Here is a 22,685-nt window from a genome sequence, read left to right as displayed (position 1 = left end):
ACATCACCATGTACTCCTCCTTTTCCTCCTGATTTATTTTACTGAGTGTGAGACCTTCAGGTCTAGCCAGGATGTAGTGAAAGAAATTTCATCTTTTCTAAGAGCTGAGTAATATTCCATGCTGTAATGTGATTCTAGGTTTTTCTTTCATCACCGCTGAGCTGGTCAGTGAAGTGCTAAGTTGAGCCCCACATTTTAACAGCCAATGTTAGACCGGTAAAATATAACTACAGATACAGTTTTTTGTTCAGGACATAAAATATTGTTCCATGCAAAGTTTATACCTTTATAGAGAGCCCACACTAAATGTAAACTTGCACATCTCAACATTATTAGAAAGATATTATAGATTGCAGTTTGTCAGAGTGAATTTAGAACGGTTGACCTTTTGAATTAATTGAAGTTCATGGAAGGGCTTTGACTCCATATGAAATTGGTACTTTAGGCTAAAAAAATATTTTGATACATAGATACAGGGAGAATCTGGGTATAATAAAATCTTGTAGTTCCAGAAGTTGCTACTAAGATTAATGTTGCTCAAAGACTGTGTGTACATATGTGAATATGAATCGTGTGTATCTATCTTATTTCATCTATCATTTGTTAGAAAACCCAAAATAAAAGTTATTCAAAATGAAAATTGAAAACTTAACAAAGGTCTTGCTTTTTTAGGTTCGAGTTGCTTTGGGTAAACATATGTTAAATGTGTGCTAATGTAGATAGTAATTATAAATACTCACTTTTACATCACCACACTCAACTCACTTTTACATCACCAAACTCAACTAACTTCTTACAATTGTTAAACATTCTAGCACCTCTTCTCTTTACTTCTAGTCTCAACAAGAAAGGCAGCTTCCCTGTAACATAAAGGAAGATACACTGGGTATAACAGAATGGCACATCAAGTGATTTAAGGGAAACGTAGCATGAGTGTATGTAGTTAAATACATTTTTCTGTATGGTACACCAAGGTAAGCCAATATCTTTTGATAGAATATGACATTGATTGCTAACATTAGAGCTGAATAAAAAAAAAATCTAAATCATAGAGAAGACTTTGTATTTTAAACAATTTGAACTGGGAAAAAACTGGCTTTGAAAACTTATGCTCTGTAGGTACAGCTAATGAGAGACAGTGCTTTCAATGTCAGTTCTTTCACATCATCTTACAAAATGGACTCTAGAGAATAACTAGAATTATATTGTTTCTGAATAAATGAAAAATATGAATTTAATTACTTATATTAGCCCAACATACTAATTTTATAATCATTCCCCCCCATTCTCCAGTTCTCTTTAGTATAAAACTAGTGAGTGATATAGAAAATGTTTGTAACTAAACCTTAAGGGCTACAGAGTTAAACCCTCTCCCACCAGGAACACTTCTAGGACTCAGAATTCCAGTCATCAACAGAGCTGCTGATAGAATTGATTATAAGGAAGATTTTTGCATTTTCATTAATAAACAGCATCAGTAGTGACTGGTCAACATGCACCAGAAATTAAATTTGACTTAGTAGTTGGAATTTTCAAAAAGGAACTAGCATAAGTTTTTTTTTGTTTTGTTTTTCAGTTTTATCCAATAGGACAGAGAGACATTGAGAGTGGAGAGGGAGAGAAAAATAGACACCCACAGACCTGCTGCTTGTGGAGCACCCCCCCCCCACACACACACACACACACATTAGAGAGCTGGAGACTGTAAAAGGGATCCTTTTGTAAGTCCTTGCACTTTTAAAAAAATATTTATTCATAAAAAAGGAACACTGACAAAAACCACAGGATAAGAGGGGGGCAACTCCACACAGTTCCTACCACCAGAACTCCATATCCCATCCCCACCCCTGATAGCTTTCCTATTCTTTATCCTTCTGGGAGTATGGACCCAGGGTCATTATGGGGTGCATGGAAGGTCTGGATTCTGTATTTGCTTCCTGCTGAACGTGGGCATTGACAGGTCGATCCATACTCCCAGCCTGTCTCCCTTTCCCTAGTGGGGTGGGCTCTGGGGAAGTGGGGCTCCAGGACATATTGGTGAGGTCATCAGGCCAGAGAAGTCCTGTTGGCAACATATTAGCATCTGGAACCTGGTGGCTGAAAAAGGACATAAGATATAAAGCCAAACAAATTGTTGACTAACCATGAACCTAAAGGTTTTTCTATGTATACTATCTTATCATCTGCAAAGAGTGAGAGCTTGACTTCTTCCTTTCCAATCTGTATTCCTTTGATTCCTTTCTCTTGCCTGACTGCTATGGCAAGAACTTCCAATACTATGTTGAAGAGTAATGGTGATAGTGGACAGCCCTGTCTAGTCCCTGAACTGAGGGGGAATGCTTTCAGCTTCTGTCCATTGAGTATGATGTTGGCTATAGCTTTGCTATATATCGACTCCACTATCTTGAGGAATTTCCCATCTATTCCCATTTTTTGTAGTGTTCTGAGCATGAATGGGTATTGGATTTTTGTCTAAGGCTTTCTCTATATTTGTTGAGATAATCATGTGGTTTTTGGTTTGACTTAAGTATATTGAACCAATCTTGCATTCCCAGGATAAATCTCACTTGGTCATGATGAATAATCATTTTGATATACTGCTGTATCCAGTTGGCCAAGATCTTGTTTAATATTTTGGCATCTGTGTTCATCAGAGATATTGGTCTGTAGTTTTCCTTTTTTGTAGTGTCTTTATCTGCTTTTGGTATCAGGGTAATGTTGGCTTCATAGAAGGCTGAAGGGAGTGTTCCTGTTTCTTTGATTTTTGGATGAGCTTTAGAAGGATAGGTATTAACTGTTTCCGGAAGATTTTGTAGAATTGGTTTGTAAAGTCATCTGGTCCAGGACTTTTGTGGTTGGAAAGATTCTTAATAACTTTTGATTTCTTTGTCTGTGATTGGTCCATTTAGGTTTTTTAGTTCTTCCTGGTTCAGTTGTGGAAGGGTATATGTTTCTAGAAATTTTTCCATGTCTTCCAGATTATCTACCTTGGTGGCAAATAGTTGTTCATAAAGTTTCATATGATATTTTGGATTTCTGTGGTGTCAGTTGTGTGTCTATTCATTTACAATTCTATTTATTTGAGTCTTCTCCCTCTCTTTTTTAGTGAGACTGGCTAGGGTGTTATTAATCTTGTTTAATTTTTCAGAGAACCAACATTTGGCTTCATTGATCTTTTGTATGGTTCTCTTATTTTTTATGTTGTTTATTTCTGAATTAATTTTAGCAATTTCTTTCCTTCTGGTTGCTTTAGGTTTCCTTTGTTCTTCTTCCTCTCAGTCCTTAAGGCATGCAGTAAGGTTGTTTATTTGAACTTTTTCTTATTCTCTAATGTGTGCTTCTATGGCTATGAGTTTCCCTCTCAACACTGATTTAGCTTTGTCCCAAATAGTTTGATCTTCATTTTCATTTGTTTCCAGGAACACTTTAAGTTTTTGCTTGAGTGCCCCTTTGACCCAGCAGTTATTAAGCAGCGTTTGCATTTCCAAATTTTGTGAATTTTAGTAATTCTCTGTTTTTTGTTGAATGTTAGCTTAACTGTGGTCTGAGAAGATACTTGGGATGATTTTAATGCTCTTGAATTTGTTGATACTGTCTTTGTGGCTTAATATATGGTCAATCATTGAGGATGTTCTGTGTGTATTTGTAAAGAAAGTATCTTCCAGTTTTGGTGGGTGAAGAACTCTGAAAATATCCAGGAGGTCTAGTCTATCCATCTCGTCATTTAATGCTCTTGCTTCTTGTGTTGATTCTCTGCTTCTTTGATCTAAGTGTGAGAGTGGGGTGTTGAAGTCTCCCACTATTACTGTATTACTATTGATGTAATTTTATAGTTCTTTCAGTAGGTGTTTGATGTATTTAGATGGTCCCTCATTGGGTGCATAGATGTTAATAATTGTTAAATCTTCTTAGTTGATAGATCCTCTATCTTTTATCACTTTGTTTAACTTAAAGCCTATTGTGTCAGAGATGAGAATAGCTATTCCTGCCCCTTTTTGGTGGTCCATTAGTCTGTATGATAGTTTTCTATCCTTTCACTTTAAGTCTGTGTTTGTTTTGTTGGGTCAGGTGGGATTCTTGCAAGCAGCATATGGTTCGGTTGTGTTTTCTGATCCATCCTCCCACTCTGTGCCTTTTAATGGGTAAGTTTAAGCCACTGACATTTATTGATATCATGGATTTAAGATATTTCAGTGCCAGTATTCTACAATTTTTTATTTGCTCTGATATATGGCAAATATTATGGTGATGTTCTTGTTTATAAGAGGTCTTTTAGAACCTTGTTCAGGGCAGGCTTGGTGATGGTTGCCTCCTTTAACTATTGTCTGTCTGAGAAAGTTTTAATCCCTCCATCTAGTTTGAATGAAAGTCTAGCAGGATATATTATCCTTGGTTGAAACCTTTTTCATTGAGGGCTGGATAGATATCTTGCCATTCTCTTCTGGCTTTTAGAGTTTGAGTGGAGAAGTCTGCTGATAGTCTTATGGGTTTTCCCCTGTATGTGACTTTTTGTTTCTCTCTTGCAGCCTTTAGGATCCTTTCTTTATCCTTACTTCTTTCCATTGTATCCTTACTTCTTTCCATTTCTATGATGTGTCTTGGTGTATTTAGGTCTGGGTTGATTCTGTTTGGGACTTTCTGGGCCTCTTGAATCTTAATGTCCTTTCTGTTGTTCAGGTCTGGGAAATTTTCTTCTATTATTTCCTCTAGGATATTTACTTCCCTTCTTGTCTTTCTTTCACTGGTAGGCCAATTATACAAATGTTACTTCTTTTTATATCATCCAATATATCTCTGTAGTTTTCAGTATCTCTCAATCTCTTTTTTTGCTCTTACGTCTTTCTTAGTTTTCTCTAGCTCATCTTCTGTCTGGCTAATTCTGTTTTCTGCTTCTGTTAATCTGCTTCCCTTCCCTCAGCTTCCTTCTTCAGATCAGTTATAGTGTTAGCTTGTTCTGCTAGTTGGCCTTTTACCTCAGCTATTTCAGCTTTTGGTTCTCTAATTCCCTTGAGGTAGCTAGTATTTTCATTGAAGGTCTCATCTGTTTTTTCCCTACTTCTGTAGCCCTTTCCTCTATTGTTGTCTTCATTTCTGTGATTATTAGGTTTATTATTGCTTGCATACTTTCCTTACCTATGGTTATTTATGACTGATCTGAAGTTTCTTCTGGGCTCCTGTCCTGATTCATTGTGGTAGCACTTTTATTTGCTCTTGATTTAACCATTTTTCTTTATGATGCGGTTTTTATTTTTCTATTCTTTCATTCTTCCATTGTTGTGTTTTGAATGCTAGCCATGCTATATATACTAAATTCTTTTCACAATTGCAGTCACAAACCTCAGAAATTACAACAATAGCAACTAAAGCAAAGATTGATTTAATTCAACCAATACTGGTTAACCAAACACCTCGTGTTCAAGAAGAAAAAAAAAGAGAGAGATGAGCAAGAAAAATAGGCAGAGGAAGGATAGACAATTATGTGAATATACTGTCCACTATAAATTCTAGGGATAGCAGTAGGAGAAAGGAAAGTAGAAAAGAGAGATACAGTGAGAGAGAGAGAGAGAGAGAGAGAGAGAGGGAGAGAGAGAGAGAGAGAGAGAACCCACTCTGAGTCAGATTTCTCCCACAAAATAATTCACAAAAAAGTGTCAGTGAATTCAGAAAGCAAAAGAATAAAGAAGAAAATAAAAGAGTAGTGAAAGGAGGTTTTTTTGTTTTTGTTTTTGTTTTTTTAATTAGCTTTGAGGAGAAAAAAAGGAGGGTGGTGGGAAGAGGGAGAGAGAAACAAGTTCCTCCCACAGTGAACCAGAGTGGGTTATAGGCTCTTTTTTGGTGTCATCCTGACCACCCCTTATTCACCCTTTCCACCTATGGCTCAGTTATCCTATCAATGGAAAAAGCAATAACAGTTAATTTTGGTCAACCTGCAGAGGAGGGAAAAGGGACACATTTATACAATAAACTAAAATATAGTAAAAAAAAAAAAACAAAAAAAAACCTAATAGTCAGTCTGCAACTTGGACAGTTCTTGATACAGCATGCAGCCTGGTGCCCTTCCTAAACCAAATAAAGACAACCAATTATAAGAAGTATCAAAAAAACAAAACAAAAACTCCACCTAGTCTTTCCCAGGTAGGGCTGAGACCCTGATTGGTCAGCTATTCTGTCACTCAAATAGAGCTCCAGCACCCTTCAAAAAGAAAAGGAAAAGAAAAAAGCTTGGAATGACACCCCTGCTGAGCAAGGAATCTTGTGAAGAAAATAGCTCTGCAGGAAGCCTGCTGGGAGCAGCTTGCTGGCCTGTAGGGGCTGGTTCTGGAGTGGCAGGGGAAGGATGAGTTCAGAAATAGTCAAGCCAAATATTTTCCTTTCTTTGTCCTTTTGCCTCTGTTTTCCAGCCCAAGAGTGGGTTATAGGGCTCTTTTTTGGTGTCACCCTGGCCACCCCTTATTCACCCTTTCCATTGATGGCCCAGTTATCCTCCCCTCTCCAGAGAATCCTAGGTTGTAAGCTGCTTAAAAAAGAAGCTCCAAAAAGTAGCTCACACCAGGTGTTCTCCTTGCACTTCTTGCTATGTGTTTAACCAGGTGCACCTCCTCCTAGCCTCCTGATTTTTTTTTCTAACTAACCCACAACTTTATAGAAAGACATAACACTCCCCACTCCCTTGGTACCTCATTCCTAGCAAGGAAAAAAAAAAAGGTTTGGAGACCCCACTGGCAGATTGGGAGATGGAGGTCAGAGGTCAGGGCTCAACGAATCACCAGGGTATGTGATGGCCTGACTTTTGCCTCTTGAAGAGGGATACAGGTGTCATCTGAGCTCTCCCTGGCTTTGGACAACATGGCTTCACTGAAGCCACAGTTAAAAAATGTGGATGATTTTCTACTGACATGCTCAAAGCACAGGGTTTTCTTTTACAATGAGATTGTATTGTTTTTGGATGTTTGGTTTTATACACTGTGTTTCAGGATTTGGTAGAATTAAATAAAAATTATATTGCTATGGCAGAGAGAAATAAAGTGAATTCTGCCTAGAGGAGGAATCAGAAAACTAGTTTTTAAGGATCTAGTCTAAAAAGCACTGTAAACATGGTAACTGGTGTCAATGAATCTCTCATTCTTTTGGGCCTTGCAGGTGGCTCACCTGGTAGAGAGCATACATTACCTTGTGGGATGATTCATGTTTAAATAGCAGGCCACCATCTGTGAGTTCCTGAAGGGGGACACTTTATAGAGCCATTGGTGCAGCGCTATGATGTCTCTGTTTCTCGCTCTCTTTCCCTGTCTCACGTTTTTTTTTTTTTAAGTGGTTTATTATTATTTTTTCTTTCCAGGGGAAGTTTGGTTTTTTTTGGGGGGGGTGTTTGATTTTTTTTTTTCTTCATTATTTTGTTTAAGAAAAATGTGGTTTTTCTCATTGTGTCCTCCTGGCTAACTAAGACCCTGTGCAGTGCTTGGACCTGGGAAAATAGAAATGGTTTGTGTATCTCTAAATGGAGAATAATTTGTATCATACCGTCTTTTAACAGTAGTCAGTGTGGTTTCAGGGTGGGCTGCTGTGAGGTAGAGGGATGGTTTCAGGACAGAATGGAGAGCAATCCTATCCTCATATGCCTCTGCTTTTTAATTTGTTTTTCTTTGTGAGTTACTAATGATTAACAAGATTGTAAGATAGCAGGGGTATAATTTCATACAGTTAATACCACCAGAGTTCTGTGCCCCAGCCCCTCTGTTGGAAACTTCCCCATTCTTTTTTTTTAATATTTATTTTTTCCCCTTTTGTTGCCTTTGTTATTTTAATGTTGTTGTTATTAATATCACTGTTGTTGAATAGGACAGAGAGAAATGGAGAGAGGAGGGGAAGACAGAGAGGGGGAGAGAAAGATAGACACCTGCAGACCTGCTTCACTGCCTATGAATCGACTCCCCTGCAGGTGGGGAGCCAGGGGTTTGAACTGGGATCTTTACACAGGTCCTTGTGCTTTGCACCATGTGCACTTAACCTGCTGTGCTACCACCCAACTCCCAACTTCCCCATTCTTTATTCTTATTAAAGTATGGACCAAAGATCTCTGTGGGGTGCAGAAGGTGGGAGTTCTGACTTCTGTATTGCTCCTCCGCTGGACATGGGCATTGACAGGTTGATCCAGACCCCCAGCCTGTTTCTATCTTTCCCCAGTAGGGTAGGTAGGACTTAGGAGAGGTGAAGTTCCAGGAAACATTTCACCTTCTATCTAGGGGAAAGGAAAATTTGACTATTATGTATAGTGGAATCCTGTAGACATTAAGTGCCATAAATGACACATATGGCAAAAATAAATAAATCCAGCACTCATTGAATAAGTATTTTTAAGATAAAGATGTTTTTATTTTTCATAATGCAATGGCTCTGGATTCACAGATCTAGAATAAGTTGGAAGGAAGTACTATGACTAAAATATGTTGCAAGCTGTGATACTTATGTTGACAAAAATACATTGTAAGCTACAAACACAGAATAGAGGAATCATACTCAATTTTGTATTATGAGTAATAGCATTTGATTTTACATCTAAAAGATACATTGCTGTAAACAGACATGGGAGTCAGGGCTGCACGATTTAGTGGTAGTCAAAAGAAATAAGATGTAAGAAGAACCTGAGGCCGAGCAAATCACAGGTTATTGGAGAAGCTGAAAAATCATTGTGCTTACAGAAAGCAGAGCAATATAGATATCAGTTTGGGGGAGAAACTGAAGAGAGAGAAGAGATACCTAGCACTTTTTGATTTGTGATAGTGATTTTAGATTTAGCTCAAAAGCAATTAAAATTACTAAAAAGACTGAAGCAATAACTCTCATATGACATAGTCACATTTATATTTTACAAACAGTAGATAAAATAGTGGAAAGCTTGTTAAGGCAATTAGAGTAGATTGGTAGCTTGGATTAAAATAATGAGAACACATAAAGTCAAGTACATGTGGATTCGAAGATAATTTAAAAGGCAAAGTAAACTGGATCAAATAATTGGTTAGATAAAGGGGATAAGAAAGGAAGTTCCAATTATAAGATAGTTTTGCTTGCACATTTGAATTGTTGGGAAATATGAAAGAGGAACAACTTCAGAAGTGAACTGTTGGAATGCCTTTGAGGAAACATTAAGGCAGGATTTCAACTAAACACTGAATACTTGGTTCTAGAGCTTTATGCTTTGTCTACTCCAAAGATAAAAATTTGAATGTCAGCATAAAATGAAGTAATAAATACTATACATATAAATTAGGTTTACTGGGAGTAAAGTGTAAGAAAAGTAGGATGATGGGCGGAGGGTAGATAGCATAATGGTGATGCAAACAGACTCTCATGCCTGAGGCTCCAAAGTCCCAAGTTCAATCCCCTGCACCACCGTAAGCCAGAGCTGAACAGTGCTCTGGTTTAAACAAAAAAAAAAAAAAGTAGGGTGAGTCAATAAGATGGCTCACTTTCAGATTACTTGCTTTCCCAAACCTGGCCTGCACCACACTAAAAGAGGCTTTGGTGCTGTGGTGTCTTTCTCTCTAACTCTGTTTCTGTATCTTAAAAAGTCCTCCAGGTAGTGCAGCGGGTTAAACACATATGGCACAAAGTGCAAGGACCTGCGTAAGGATCTCAATTCGAGACCCTGGCTCCCCACCTGCAGGGGAGTCGCTTCACAGCTGGTGAAGCAGGTCTGTAGGCATCTATCTTTCTCTCCTCTTCTCTGTCTTCCCTTCCTCTTTCTCTCTGTCCTATGCAACAATGACATCAGTAACAACAGCAATAATAACTGCAACAACAATAAAAACAAGGGTGACAAAAAGGAAATAAGTAAATACATAAATATTAAAAAAAAAAAAAAAAAAAAGCTTAAAAGTCCTCCAGGAGTGATAGCATCCCAGTACCAAAAAAAAAAAAAAAAAAAAAAAAGGTGGGAGGCAGGTGGAGAGAAAAGAAACAGGATACTAAGACAGAATATTGATAAATAGTAGACTTTTAAATAAAATAGAAAAACCCAGGTGGGTGGACATAAAAGTGAAATAGAGCTTAAAAGAGTCTTCTTACTTCCTGAGAAGTTTATCATCATCCTTTGTACACAGGAAAAATGGCTTATTTAACTAATTATTATACAAAAAGGAGAAGGGAGGTTTTTATCTCTTAAACTATCCTATCTTTATTCTACCCCCCACATCCTTTTATTGATTGTGTCTTGTTTTTGTAATGGGAATAAAATGCTACATAGTTTTAAGAAAAACTTCCTGAAAAATAATAAATATAATAGACGTAGGAAAGTGTGGTGATAACAGAAAGTAGTTGGTTGGCTTATACTAGGATATTTTGACTGATCACTAGCATGATTTAATACTCATAATTCAGTTTGTAACTTGATATCTTATTTACATGGTACTACTATATTAAGATACTTTCATACATAATTCACTTAATTTACCATTGTTGGGTTTAGTAAAAGGAAGGTTGGTCATACTAAGATAACAAAAACAATAACAAAGCTGTAAATAAAACCAATGCATCATAATATAGCCTTGGATTATGAACATATTTCAAAATTTCCAGGAATTTCCAGGCCCTGACAAATGAGGCAGGCCTTTGGTTCTTTTAAATTTTCCAGACTACACCCCTGCATGCCAGATGTCAGGTGGGGGTGGGGGATTCAGGTAGGGTTTTCTTCTCAAGAATCTTCACCCATTTAACAACTGTATAGCATTTCTGTATCTTGGATGGACCTTGAATGAACCATGTTGAATTAGATAACCTAGAAAGAATAGGACAAATATTGGTTGATTTCACTCATTGATAGAAATTAAGAAGCTGAGGTAGCAAGGGAAAAATATATAAAGTGAAACTTGGACTGGGTGTGATGTATTCTACCAAAGCAAAAAATATAAAGTGAAACTTGAACTGGGTGTGATGTATTCTACCAAAGCAAAGAATTCTAGGGAAAGAGTTAGAGGATAGGATAGAGGCATGCTGGTACCCTAGTGTATGACGGTGGCAAAAGACCAAAGTTGGAGCAGTATCTTGCAGACACCTATTGTGGGGAGATGAGAGGTTGTACCTATAATCAACTATACTACCATCAACTTCCCTGGCAAATAAAGTAGGGAAATAAAAGAACTTTACTTTCTCTTCCTCTGTCGCAAAAATATTAGAGGAAGAAAAGTATGATAAAAGAAATATTGGGAGCTAGGCAGTGGTGTATCCAGTTGGGTGCATGCCATGCTCAAGAAACAGGGTTCAAATGCCCACGATCCACCTGTAAGGGGAAGCTTCATGAGCAATGAAGCATGTCTGGAGGTGTCTCTCTTTCTCTTTCCCCCTCTATCTGTTCTTCCCCTCTCAAATTCTTTCTGTCCTATCAAGTAAAATGGGAAAGAATGGCCACCATGAGCAGTGAATTTGTTGTGTAGGCACAAAGCAATAATGATGGTGGACAAAAATCAAAAACAAACAAACAAAAGAACTACACTGGTGATAAAATATTTTAAGAATAGTACAGTGGAGGTAGGGGAAAATGAAATGAATAGCAGAACAGGTACAACAATTAATTTCAGATAGGGGTTTGATTGCTGTTCTCTTGTCATTGAATATGTTAAAATAAGTTGACTGACTAATCTAGATTAAATGTGGTTATTTTGCAAGATTAAAAATGTATCTGTTTATTTCTGTGTGTGTGTGAGTAGTGTGTTTAGTAGGAATTTTGCTCATATCTAGAATGTGGAATTTAGCTCTGTGGGGATGTTTAAAAAGAATGCAGATTTGAATTATTGCTTTAGAGAATAAGAGAGTGATATATATTTCCTGGCATATATTCATATGCATAAAATACAAACATATATAAAATATGACCTAGTAATGTTGAGGGACCATGTGGCATTGACCATGTGGCCAATATTTGTGATTTCAGTTGTTCTTGCAGTAAGACTATCTGAACATTTTTGTACTGCTACTGTGTAAACTTGGGGTATTATCTGATTTCACTAAGTTTAGGTTTTTGTTAGGGAACTAAGTTGAAAAAAGCGAGGGGAGGCTATAGAATTAAGATTATTGGAATTAAATTCAGTTTTTAAAAGGGCTAGTAATATAATGGGTTCATCAGTAAACAATTATCTAAAGATACATGAAATGATGAAGCATGAACCTATTATCAATACAAAGGGAAGTAAAGAAAAATAAAACATTGGTTAATAGGGTAAAAAAATAAAGTTTTAGCTAAGATTGACAAATATTATAATGTGACTAGTTGGAAAAGAAGAATGCAGTGGTAAGGGTTTGTAGTATTGAAATTATTGGCTTTGTGAATGAAGTGACTGTAGGAAATAACAACTTCAGTGTTCCCCATGTGCATCAAATAATATTTCCTACCTTAAGTCTGCAGGATTTCTCATTAATTAAATTAAGAAGAAAACTGTGTAGGCTCCAGTGGTGGCACAGTGGTAGAAGACTGGGCATTGCATATGCAGAAGGATGCTTTGGCCACTCTTTATCTCCAGTAAAATAAATAAAAATAAGGCATTTTATTTTATTTTTTTTACCAGAGTACTGCTCAGCTCTGGCTTATGGTGGTGCAGGGGATTGAACATGGGACTTTAGAGCCTCAGGCATGAAAGACTCTTTACAAAACCATTATGCTATCTACCCCCACCCAAAATAAGCAATTTTATTTTTTAAATATTTTTATTTATTATTGAATAGAGACAATGAGAAATTGAGAGGGGAGGGGTAAGGATAGAGAGAGAGAAACAGAGAGACACTTACAGCCCTGCCTCACCACTTGTAAAGCTTTCCCCCTGCAGGTGGGGACCAGGGACTTCAACCTGTGTCCTTTTGCATTGTAATATGTGCGCTTAACTTGGTGTGCCACCACCTGGCCCCTCCCAAATAAGCCATTTTAAAAAGGAGATAATGTTTAGTTAAATTTTACTGTAGTCCACACCTTTCCAAGAGAGTGGTTGACATAGGTGAATGAAAGTCAAAGGACACAGAGATTTGAAAGTTGATAATAAGTAAGTGAATCTAAAAGTTTGATCATGTGAAAAAATATATTGTAACACTGGATGATGGTTTACTTTAACACTAAAAGTAATGTGGTGATCATTTATAACATATACAAATATTAAATCATTATGCTATATACATGAAACCAATAAAATGTTATATATCAATCATAGTTAACATGTTGTAACATAGGGGCCAGGTGGTGGTGCACCAGGTTAAGTGCACACATTACACTTTGCAAGGACCAAGGTTCAAGCTCCTGGTCCCTACTTGCTGTGTAAAAACTTCACAATTGGTGAAGCAGGGTGGCAGGTGTCTCTGTGTCTCTTTCCCTATCTCCCCCCTTCCCTCTCAAATTCTCTCTGTATCTATACAATAATAAATAAATGAACACTCTAAAAAATATTCTAAAAGGACTTTTATGAGAAATTCAAGAACTTAAGAGATCCAACTATTGGATGGTTTGTTCATGTAGAGTTTGATTTTGTCCAGGATGGTGAAATGACATTTTTGTTGTTATTGTCACCAGGGCTTCAGTAGTTTGTTCATGTAGATTCTGGCTTCCTATAGGATAGGGAAATGTTTTTGTTGTTGTTGTTATTGTTTTTGATGTTTTTGAAACCAGGGATTCACTGCTCTCCACTGACTTTTTCAGATACAATGAGAGAGACAGGAAGAGAGAGAGAATGACACCATATAACCAAAGCCTGAGGTTAGACTCAACAAAGTTTTGAAAGCTATAGTAGACACTAGGATGTCTTCAAGCAAGAAACATTCCAGGTTTGAGCAATTGAAGTGATATTTCTAAAAGAGCAAAAGGGGGAGAACTCTGATTTTTGCAAAACCCAGATTGATGAAAGCAAGGAAGTAAGACAAGAAGAAGCATGGCATATCAAGTGAGCTGTAGGAAAGTGGTACTGCTAAAATATGAAGTGTCAAGGCATGTGGCTATAGGAGTGACATGGACGAGGTAATGGTGTCCTAAGTATGAAACACAATTATTTTCTGGAAATGATAAATATTTATCAAAGAGATTATGAGATAAATATAATATTTTATGTCTATTGTATGTTTTGGTGGAACTTGGGTTGTGTAATGAAGCCTATATACTTAGGATTCTATGACTCTATTGCAGTCAACAATGTAGCAGATACTGTAGAACTGGACTAGTGTGATTACTATAACTGTGTGAAGAGAAGGCAAGTTAGGAAGTAGTATCAACTGGATCTGTTGACCCATTGGTGAAAGTCAATGAGAATAAGGCATTTAGAGTAATTCCAACATTTGGCTTTTATAAGCCACTAATTGAACTATGTAAATGAGACAGAGCTTATGTTTGGAGAAATGGTATCGCTTGAGGATGAAAAAAAGAGCTGCATCTTGTGATTGTTGAAGTTGGTTTCCAGCAATAATGTCCTGTCATTGTGAGATGTGAAATTTATAGAACACTGAAAGTCTCCAGGGTATAGTGTCAATTACATTTATGAGAGTATCTACCCAGACAGTTCAATGGAGTGAACACTAGGCGACCCAGGACAGAGTCCATAAGAATGAAGTTATTAGAGATAGTGCCAGTTTTATAAAGTTTAAGTCTTCTGATAAAGTCAGTGATGAAAAGGACAAATGTTAAATTCCCTGACCTTCACTGTTTCATTTTTAAGTTTATTTCTCATTCCTCTCTTTTATGTTTACTCCCACCACATACATATAACACATGTACATACAACTAAAAATCGGTGACCAGGATCAACTTATATGACTTATGTATGTGGATACTTACTGAAATAGAGATTGAGAAATTCAGCACTAGTATTATTGATACTTTTTTCCTCCCATAACTGCATGGTCTGTTTTCAATTTTAGGCCTGTAACATATGCTTGCTGAAGCTCTATCCTGTGTGAAATTGCTCTTTCAGATAGCTAAGCATCCTGCTATGTTATATAAACTGTAGGCATAAATTAATTTAGTACACCAAGTGAAGTCAGCTAAGATAAGGCTTCTGGAAATGAGATCGTGAAGTTTGGCTCTTTTTCTTACTTAATGCAACATTCCCACTGTTCACTTATTTCTGTGGTTAATATAAATAAACAGTATCAGAAGATTCTATTATCACACATTTTTCTAGTATCTGCATGTCAGCAACTTAAGAAAGTGAGGAAAAGAGAGACAAAAGAAAGCTGGTTCTTCATAAACCTAAGGAATTGCTTTGTTTTTCTTTTCTTTCTTCCAGTCAAATTTCATTGCCCACCCACAAGACCCCACAGATGCAGAAACAGCAGAATATGCCTACAGCCAGAGAAAATATGTAATGATGTTGATGACTGTGGAGACAACTCAGATGAGGATCACTGTGGTGGTAACAATATATTAAATGTGAAATACTCCATTTACTGACAGTACAATGTCATGTACTCATTTTAGAGTTAAAAATGAATACATATTTAATTTTTTTTCAAACACTTGATCTCCTGATCTATGGGAAGTTATCTGTTACATTAATTTTGGTTTATTAGAGATTTGTGTCAGAGATTCAGAGATTCAACTGTTGATTATACTTTATCCCAGAAAATGCTACATGAGAGAAAAAATTATATATATATATATATATATTTGTTATTTTTGCCAAAGCACTGCACTGGCTTATGATGATGCTGGGGAATGAACCAGGGACTTTTGGTTCTCCAAGCATATAAGACTTTTTTCATAGCTATTATGGTATCTCCTCAGCCTACAACAAGTTCTTTGTTAAACAGATCTTGGAAGGAAGAGAGTGTATATATAATGTATTTAAGTGCACATTTCCACAATCCTGAAAAAAAAAAAACTCTAAAATCAACGCATTTCTAAAAATTTTACAGAGATTATATAGCAATTAACAAAATTCTAAGATAATAGGGGTATAGTTCCACACCATACCTACCTCCAAAGTTCTGTGATCCAAACCTCCCACTGTTAAAGTCTTCCAAGGTCTTAGAGACAGATTGGCTAGTCTGTCTGGTTTTTGCAAGCTCCTGTGTTTGTTTTCTCTGTTCTACTTATGAGTGAAATTATCCAGTAGTGGTCTTTCACTTCCTTCCTTCCTTTCCTAGACATAGTCACTATCAATTCCATTCTTCTTTGTCATAAAGAGCACAGTATTGTATTTTTTTAATTGCTAATTTACACATCATTGAGTATCTGTAGCAACATTTCTTTATTCAGTCATCTGTTGATGAACATTTAGGTTGCTTCCATATTTTGGCTATTATGAAGAACACAAGGCTACATATGTCCATTCAAATTAGTGTTTTCAGGAAGTCTATGGGTAAACGCTTAAGAGTGGTATTGCTATGTGAGAGGTACCACCTCTGCAAGGGCCCAATAAGAGGGAGGTAAATGAAACACATTTAAGCAAAGAACTTTGGAACTGTTCAGGAAATGGAACAGAATGGTGAACACATTTATTGGGGCATATTTACACAGCAATTTTTTGGCAAAGTTCCCCATGAATTTGCATCCTTCACCCAATTACATAATTATTTGTCTTATTGGGATGAGATAGTTTCTTCTCTAATCTAGTCTGGAGAAGGTCAAGAGCAGCTAGTGGGGTCTTTAGCACATCCATGGTGAAATTTTCCTCAGAGAGTTGCTTTTCCACACGTCTTTGGAGTTCTGCTCTAAAAGCTGATTAACAGCACGTGGCATGAAGGTCTTCCTCTGAAATCTGTACAGCATTTTATATTGAGGTTTGTTTCAGGATGCTGTTTCAAAAGGTTTTCCACCACTTCTCTCCTGTCCTGGTCTGCTACATTGCTGGATCAAAATGTATTTCCATTTTTATTTGTTTAAGGGCTCCTCATACTTCTTCCCATAGAGGTTGCACCAGTTTGCCTGCCTACTAGCAGTGTGGTGGTTTCTCTTTCTCCACATCCTCATCAACACTTACTTTCTGGAAAACCAAAGATTTTATTAAAGCCAGCATAAAAATTACTTGATGACAAGCCCTGATACAGACTTCTCTGCCAGTTTATATAACTTCAAAAAATTATTTTAGGGTTCAAATATTTGAACATTAGGTTCAAACATTTACTTGTGTAAGCAGCTTATTTACTTCAGAAAGTGTGAATACATGACTATTCTGAAAATTCAAAGATTTCACTTGTTTTTAGATTTGGGACTCAAGACAACAAATGAAGTATTTCATTTTCATAGTTTGGTTAAATGTTGAACATGTTATATGCTCAATAAAATTGTTTTGATTTTGTGAAGTTCTAATCTATTTAAATATCTCTACAGGTAAGGTTACCTATAAAGCAAGACCTTGTAAAAAAGATGAATTTGCATGCAGTAATAAAAAATGTATCCCAATGGACCTCCAGTGTGATAGACTTGATGACTGTGGAGATGGTTCAGATGAACAAGCCTGCAGAATGAGTGAGTTTATTTCTATTAAACAAAGTATAGTGACAACAAGTGAATTGTCTGCTTCAATATGACTGCATTTTTCTTTACTATTTCAAGGAAAAAAATACATTTTAAGTTGTATGCAGTACAGTTTTTAAACTTTTGCCAAATCACACTCAGAACATCTCTTAGAAAGTTTGAGGTGAGCAAGATTGATTTTACAAGTGCCCTTGTTGGAACTGACACTGATAACTCAATATTCAAATTTAAATGTTAGTACCTGCAAAGAAATCTACCTCCCTGAAGACTTTATTTTATAAAATTTAGATTTGATATTTTGGAATTTTGTAATTATTTGGTTGGATATTGGCTAAGATCTTTAAAATATATTCAGTGTTTTAAAATGCTATCCCTTATTGAATTACTCTTTTTCATGATTTATCTTATGGAAACAACAGAGACCAGAGCACCATTGTGGCATATGGGCTATTGGACATTAATTTGAGGCCACAGGCATGCAAGTCCTGTTACAAACCTAATAAACTAATTCCCCAGCTACTGAATTGTTCTTCAAGAAGATATTATGTTTACTCAATTAGAATCTCATAATACTCAAATTAATAGACCTTTGTTATTAATTTACTATTTTATATTTAACATCTGACTTTCTTTTCTTTTTTTATTTCTTTTTAAATTTTTATTTTATTTTATTTTATTTATTTATTCCCTTTTGTTGCCCTTGTTGTTTTATTGTGGTAGTTATTGTTGTTGTCGTTGTTGGATAGGACAGAGAGAAATGGAGAGAGGAGGGGAAGACAGGAAGAGAGAAAGACAGACACCTGCAGATCTGCTTCACCGCCTGTGAAGCGACTCCCCTGCAGGTGGGGAGCCGGGGTTCGAAAGGGATCCTTATGCCGGTCCTTGTGCTTTGCGCCACCTGCGCTTAACCTGCTGCGCTACAGCCCGACTCCCTTCTTTTTTTTTTTTTTTATTTCTTATTGTCACGAGGATTATTGCTGGGGCACTGCTGGCACTATGAAGCCACCACTCCTGGTGGCCATTTTTTTTCTCTTTTTTTCTTTAAATTGGATAGAACAAAGAGAAGTTGAGATGAGAGAGGAAGTGAGAAAGATAGACACACGCATATTTGATTACAGCTCATGAAGTGTCATCCCTGAAGGTCAGGAGCAGGGGGCAAACCTGGGTGGGTCCTTGTGCATGAGAATGCATGTGCACTATGTGCCACTGCCTGGTCCCTAACATCTTATTTTGCATACTGAAAAATATAATTTAACGTATTGTCCCCAATCCAGATTATTATTATTATTTTTTTTCCCTCCAGGGTTATTGCTGGGTTCAGTGCCTGCACCATGAATCCACCGCTCCTGGAGGCCATTTTTAACCCCTTTTTGTTGCCCTTGTTGTTGTAGCCTCGTTGTGGTTATTATTATTGCCATTGTTGATGTTGTTCGTTGTTGGATAAGGCAGAAAGAAATGGAGAGAGGAGGGGAAGACAGAGAGGGGGAGAGAAAGACAGACACCTACAGACCTACTTCACCGCCTGTGAAGCGGCTCCCCTGCAGGTGGGGAGCAGGGGGGGGTTCGAACCGAGATCCTTACGCCAGTCCCTGAGCTTTGTGCCACATGCGCTTAACCCACTGTGCCACCGCCCAACTTCCCAATCCAGATTATTTTAAAAACAAGGAATAATTCCTAATTTTGATTTTCTTCTTTTCTTTTCTCACTTTCTCATCTAACTTGTTACTTACCAGGTGAGAAATATCTGCAGGATGTTGCTGCATGCATTACACTCATTGTATACATCCCACTGGCATATTTTAATAACTTATAAAGTGTTAAAGATTCCATGGCAGTTAATCATGATTACCTTCATGACTATTAATGTTCTCATACTTCTCAATAATTCAGCTTTACTATATAACAATAACCCTCTCATTGATTTGTATTCTAAAATGTTTCCCTAAATCAATTTTAAAGCAGTGGAAGTATAATTAGTATGATAGAAGTTATAAATTAATAGCAAATGGTTGTCCTAACTTGTGTCAGCACATGATTATGGAGCATATTACGCAAAGTGTATTCCTTACAAGTTTGACAGCTTAGAAAAGTTCAGGTTCTGGGAGTCGGGGCATAGGACTGCGGGTTAAGCAAATCTGGTGCAAAGTGCAAGGACTGGCGTAGGGATCCCAGTTCGATCCGGTCTCCCCACCTGCAGGGGAGTCACTTCACAGGCGGTGAAGCAGGTCTGCAGGTGTCTATCTTTCTCCCCCCCACTCTGTCTTCCCCTCCTCTTTCCATTTCTCTCTGTCCTATCTAACAATGACGACATCAATGACAAGAACAATAATAACTACAACAACAATGGAAAGACAACAAGGGCAACAACAGGGAAAATAAATTAAAAAAAAAAGTTCAGGTTCTGATTGTTGAAAATACTTGGTCGAGTGGCATCAGGAAGCCTTGATTAAATTTCTGAATTCTACTCTTTATAATAACTAAGTTATCAGTAAATGCCCATACTTCTAGATAGCTTCTAGGAAATGTCTTGGATGTTAGAGAAGGATTTAGTACTCATACATTATACCATTTGTGAAGATAATCTGTCATAAGCATCATTGACTCAGTACATCCCTTTACAAGTTAATCTATTATTAACTGTAAATGTCAGTTGTTGACAGTTTCATCTAAGTAAATGAATTCAGTTTTTATCTGGTTTTATGTTTTTGTAAGATATAACTGCTTAGATGATGGAAAGAGCATATTGGAGTAAGACATATAGTTTTAAATTAAGGGGAAAAAGAAACTTCCACTCAGAAGTTAAGGTTATATTAGTTTTAATCATATTTTCAAATCCTAGTTCCAACTGAATACACCTGTGAAGATAATGTGAATCCATGTGGAGATGATGCATATTGTAATCAAATAAAAACATCTGTTTTCTGTCGCTGTAAACCAGGATTTCAGAGAAACATGAAAAACAGACAGTGTGAAGGTATAGTATATTTTCTCAACAGCTTGCTTTTAAATCTTTAGGTTATAAAAGACTCCCAAGTCTGCTAAATTACAAGATGATAGGGGATTGATTCTCATTGAAATGGTGTGTATCTAAGGGCTACCAATTTACTTAGGAGAGTGTAAGTCCCTGGGGTCAAGAGCCTGTTTGTATGACTCAGCAGTAAGCATCACTAAGGCTACAGCTTGTGGAGTAAGAGCTGTAGGAAATTGTTACACATTGTTACACTTGTGTTTTGAAATGCAAATAACCAAATTGCTGGTTTGGGATCTGTTGGAAAATTAGAGGCACTTCAGCAAGGATGTGTTCTCGGTGACCCTCTTGTCTTGAGTCGTGACATTTGCAACACTACAAAAGGTAATTCACTTTTAGAGAATAGCGGGGTTTTGTCTAACATCATGTTTCGAACAATGCTCTAAATCATTTGTTGTATTTTGCTGGGCTGGCTTCACAGGCTGGTAACAGATGACCAGAAACACATGGCTGAGCTGAGAACGCAATTTTATCTTTATTCACGAGCAGGCAAACAGTCCAACACCTAATCACCACACAGATCTGTCCTGCATCTTTCTCCTCCTTTTGCAGCAGCAGGAACTGAGGAAGTATGTTAGGGTAGGAGGCGGGGAGAAGGAAGAAGTGCGAAACTAGCAAGGGCTAAACCAAATCTCCCAGATATGGGGGTAGTGAGACCAAACCAATGTAACAGAAAAGACCATGTAAATAGACCACAATGTCAAGCAATGTAACAGAAGCAGAACTAGATCCCAGAAGCAGAACTAGAGGCATACCAACAATTATTAATATATGGCTTAATATTCAGAAAGGGGATCTAAATAAATCTGGCAATTTCTTTGTAATTAGATCTGCATATTATATTTCAATATAATTTACATTTTTGAATTATATGCATATGTGTATTTTCTACCAGTTTATCCACTAATGGTGGCATTATTGTTATTAGAGCCAATTCTTAATTGTCATATAAATGCTTTTCTTTAAGTTCTATAGGATTGGAAAGAAATCATCTTGCATTGCACTGGATTCTTCAGAGAATGGACAAAAATGCTCAAATATCAGGAAGGTTGCTTAGAGGGAAAATAAAGAGAAATTTATTCATATTATGTATACACCCTGTATACAAGACACTGAACATTAAAATAATTTAATACATGCCCTTAGATATTATCTTAAATCAGAAGAGAAAACACTTAGTAGAACTTGGACTGGAGTTGTTGTATTGCACCAAAGTAAAAGACCCTGGGGTGAGTGGGGGGAGAGTTAAGGTCCTGGAACAGGATGGCAGAGAACCTAGTGGTTATATTGTTATGTGGAAAATTGGGAAATGTTATGCCTGTACAAACTATTGTTGACTGTAAAACATTAATCCCTCCAGTAGGGAAAGAGAGAGACAGGCTGGGAGTATAGATTAACCTGCCAACACCCATGCCCAGGGGAAAAGAAATTGTAGATGCCAAACCTTCTACCTTCTGCACCCCACAATGATCCTGGATCCATACTCCCAGAGAGATAAAGACTAGGGAAGATTATTGTTATGTGGAAAACTGTGGAATGTTATGCATGTACAAGCTATTATATTTACTGTCGAATATAAAACATTAATTCCCTAATAAAGAAATTACAAAAGAAAAGAATAGGGGAGCTATCAAGGAGAGGGGATTGAATATAGAGCTCTGGGTGTGGGCATTGTGTGGAAATGTACCCCTCTTTTTTTATATTTATTTTATTTATTTATTCCCTTTTGTTGCCCTTGTTGTTTTATTGTTATAGTTATTATTGTTGTTGTCGTTGTTGGATAGGACAGAGAGAAATGGAGAGAGGGAGGGGAAGACAGAGAGGGGGAGAGAAAGATAGACACCTGCAGACCTGCTTCACAGCTTGTGAAGCAACTCCCCTGCAGGTGGGGAACCAGGGGCTTGAACCGGGATCCTTACGCCACGGTCCTTACGCTTTGTGCCTCATGCGCTTAACCCACTGCGCCACCGCCTGACCCCCTGAGAGAACTTTGGAGAAAAGAAAGAGAACTTTGGAGAGAACAAAAGGAGAGCCGGTTAATATGATAAGGAGATAAACAAAAAAGGCCATTATAAGTGAAAGTGTGTAAGTTCAACTTTCCCCAGATAATAGAGACTTCCTAAGAGAAGCCTTTATCTTAGATAAGATCTCAGATAAAGATCCATGAAATTATCCCTTTGCTAAAGACATATTTTGAGGGTGTCAGGATTTTGTTCC

The 22,685-nt window shown here is 37.1% G+C and overlaps 1 protein-coding gene across 1 annotated transcript in view; it reads left to right on the top strand.

Annotated features, from left to right (window-relative positions):
• The window catches only part of LRP1B (LDL receptor related protein 1B), a 1,816,831-nt gene that overhangs the window by 1,687,337 nt on the left and 106,809 nt on the right, over positions 1-22,685 (top strand). Inside the window, exons 73-75 of the mRNA XM_060178059.1 lie at positions 15,249-15,374; positions 17,294-17,431; positions 20,280-20,414. Coding sequence (XP_060034042.1) covers positions 15,249-15,374; positions 17,294-17,431; positions 20,280-20,414 — 399 coding nt within the window. The remainder of the gene's footprint in view (positions 1-15,248; positions 15,375-17,293; positions 17,432-20,279; positions 20,415-22,685) is intronic.

Source organism: Erinaceus europaeus, chromosome 18 (assembly GCF_950295315.1).
Source record: "Erinaceus europaeus chromosome 18, mEriEur2.1, whole genome shotgun sequence".
Lineage (NCBI taxonomy): Eukaryota > Metazoa > Chordata > Mammalia > Eulipotyphla > Erinaceidae > Erinaceus > Erinaceus europaeus.
Note: the sequence above shows the minus strand (reverse complement) of the source record. Positions and strands in the feature narration are given on the sequence as shown.